The 1,933-nt window shown below is 40.6% G+C and overlaps 1 protein-coding gene across 1 annotated transcript in view; it reads right to left on the bottom strand.

The window, feature by feature from the left end:
* Window positions 1–605, bottom strand: part of mmp14b (matrix metallopeptidase 14b (membrane-inserted)) — a gene marked incomplete at its 5' end in the record, with an annotated part of 16,355 nt that extends 15,750 nt beyond the window's left edge. Inside the window, 1 exon segment of the mRNA XM_014008936.1 lies at window positions 434–605. Within this exon segment, the coding sequence (XP_013864390.1) occupies window positions 434–529 (96 nt within the window).
* Between the last annotated feature and the right edge of the window lie 1,328 nt (window positions 606–1,933).

The following is a 1,933-nucleotide window of genomic DNA, read 5'->3' on the forward strand; positions in this document are numbered from 1 at the left end:
TATATATATATTCCCCCAAACCACAATAAAAAGGATTTTCTTCCTCCCTGTTCTTCCTGCTGGTTCTGAGCTTTTAGCCTTCTCAGCATTTCTCAGTGGTTTTCATGAGCGCTATCATTATGGGCCCATTTCCTCAGGGTCAAACGTTCCCCTGCCTCCCAGCAGAAAACATACTCATCACCACACAGAGCACTAACAAAAAACATAAACTTAGACAAATTAGGTGCCAAAATTAAGGCAAACTACATTKTTTTCTTAAACATTTAAAACACGTTTTTCAATTTAGTCAGGATTAATCTGATCAGTTTATCATTCCTCCTCTTTATCTTTAGGTGTAGATGCAACAGTCTGTGTTAGGTCTGCTCCTATGTGTTTGTTTGTTTGTTTGTTTGTTTGTTTGTTTGTTTGTTTGTTTGTTTGTTGTTTTGCTCACCTCTGGGTTGACTTGGTTGTGCTCTCCGTGCGCCCTCAGCTCCCACACCACGGCCAGCAGCAGCAGCCTCAGCACGGACTTCAGCTCTGCTGCCATCACTTCACACTGAAAACAAGAGGTTCTCGCACAGATCGATGTCTCTGGGATTAAGTCTGCACCGCGTCCTGTGTTTGTTTGTTTTTTTTAAGCTTTTGTCAGAACATTATCTGCGTGGAGGAAGAAGAGAAAAGCGGGCTCCAGAGGAAGCAGGAATAGCGCGCCGCTGCGACTTCAAACTTTTTTTTAAACTAGAAATTGATCCAGTCTGTGCATTCTTCAAACGCCTTGGTGAAAATAAACTTGTTTAAAAGTAGCTGGAGGTTTTAAGAAGCTTGAGAAACTGCCTTTTTTAAGTCCAAACTCAGCTCCAGATGTAGACTTGTCGACTTTGTTTTTCTTTTTTCTTTTTTTAGGAAAAGCAGCTCAAACTCCTCCTGTCCTCCGGTCGGATTAAGTCGAGGTCTCCCTCTTTCTCTCCCTCCTGCAGACGTGGTGCTGTGTGTGACGGAAAGGACCGGCCTGTAAACCTCCCCCTTTATAAGATTTGCCCGCCTCTGAAAAGCCAGAACACATCTTGATGATGACCTAAATCGGATTTGGTTTGGTTTGAAAACCCAGAGTTTGAAACAATCTGCTGGATAGGCTAATTAGGAACATGACGCAGCTGGGACTAACTCTAAACTTAAAGAAGAAAACCTACAAGAATAGCTTCAGAAAAGCCTGATAATAGTTTTAATGTGTTCAACCAACATGTCTGAAAAACAAACATAAAGGTGATCCTGAACTATTGTTTAAAAGTTTACTTTAGTTGATTTATTTATATGAAATTCTAAATTATGGATGACCGACAGGACTGCACAAAGCTATTTTGTCTGCATACTTTATTCAACAAATATAAATATGTAACAAACAAATTTGTTGGACTTATTCCCATGTGACTCACGGACACTCACTTTTTTTGCAAGGGTGTAACTTTTGTAAAACTAGTCACCCCATGTTGCAGTTAAAATACATTTTAATGCTTTTAATTTCTTGTTTTTTTTTCTTGTATTTACTCAGCACCTTCCCCCATTTTTTTAGTGTGTTAGAGCAAATGATGCAATTTTATTGGTGGTGGGAGGGGAGGGGGTTATATTGATTGGATCAAATTATTGTGGGGGTCCTAAACTCGCCCCTGCAGGAAATAACTCCCATGACTTTTTGTCACTTTGACCCTGTTCCATCCATCCATCCATCCATCTATCCATCCATCCATCCATCCATCCATCCATCCATCCATCCAACCATTAATTCATCCATCCATCCATCCATCCATTAATTCATCCATCCATCCATTAATTCATCCATCCATCCATCCATCCATCCATCCATCCATTAATTCATCCATCCATATATCCATCCATCCATCCATCCATCCATCCATCCATCCATCCATCCATCCATCCATCCATCCATCCATCC

Source organism: Austrofundulus limnaeus, unplaced genomic scaffold (genome assembly GCF_001266775.1).
Source record: "Austrofundulus limnaeus strain Quisiro unplaced genomic scaffold, Austrofundulus_limnaeus-1.0 Scaffold54, whole genome shotgun sequence".
Taxonomy (NCBI): Eukaryota; Metazoa; Chordata; class Actinopteri; order Cyprinodontiformes; family Rivulidae; genus Austrofundulus; species Austrofundulus limnaeus.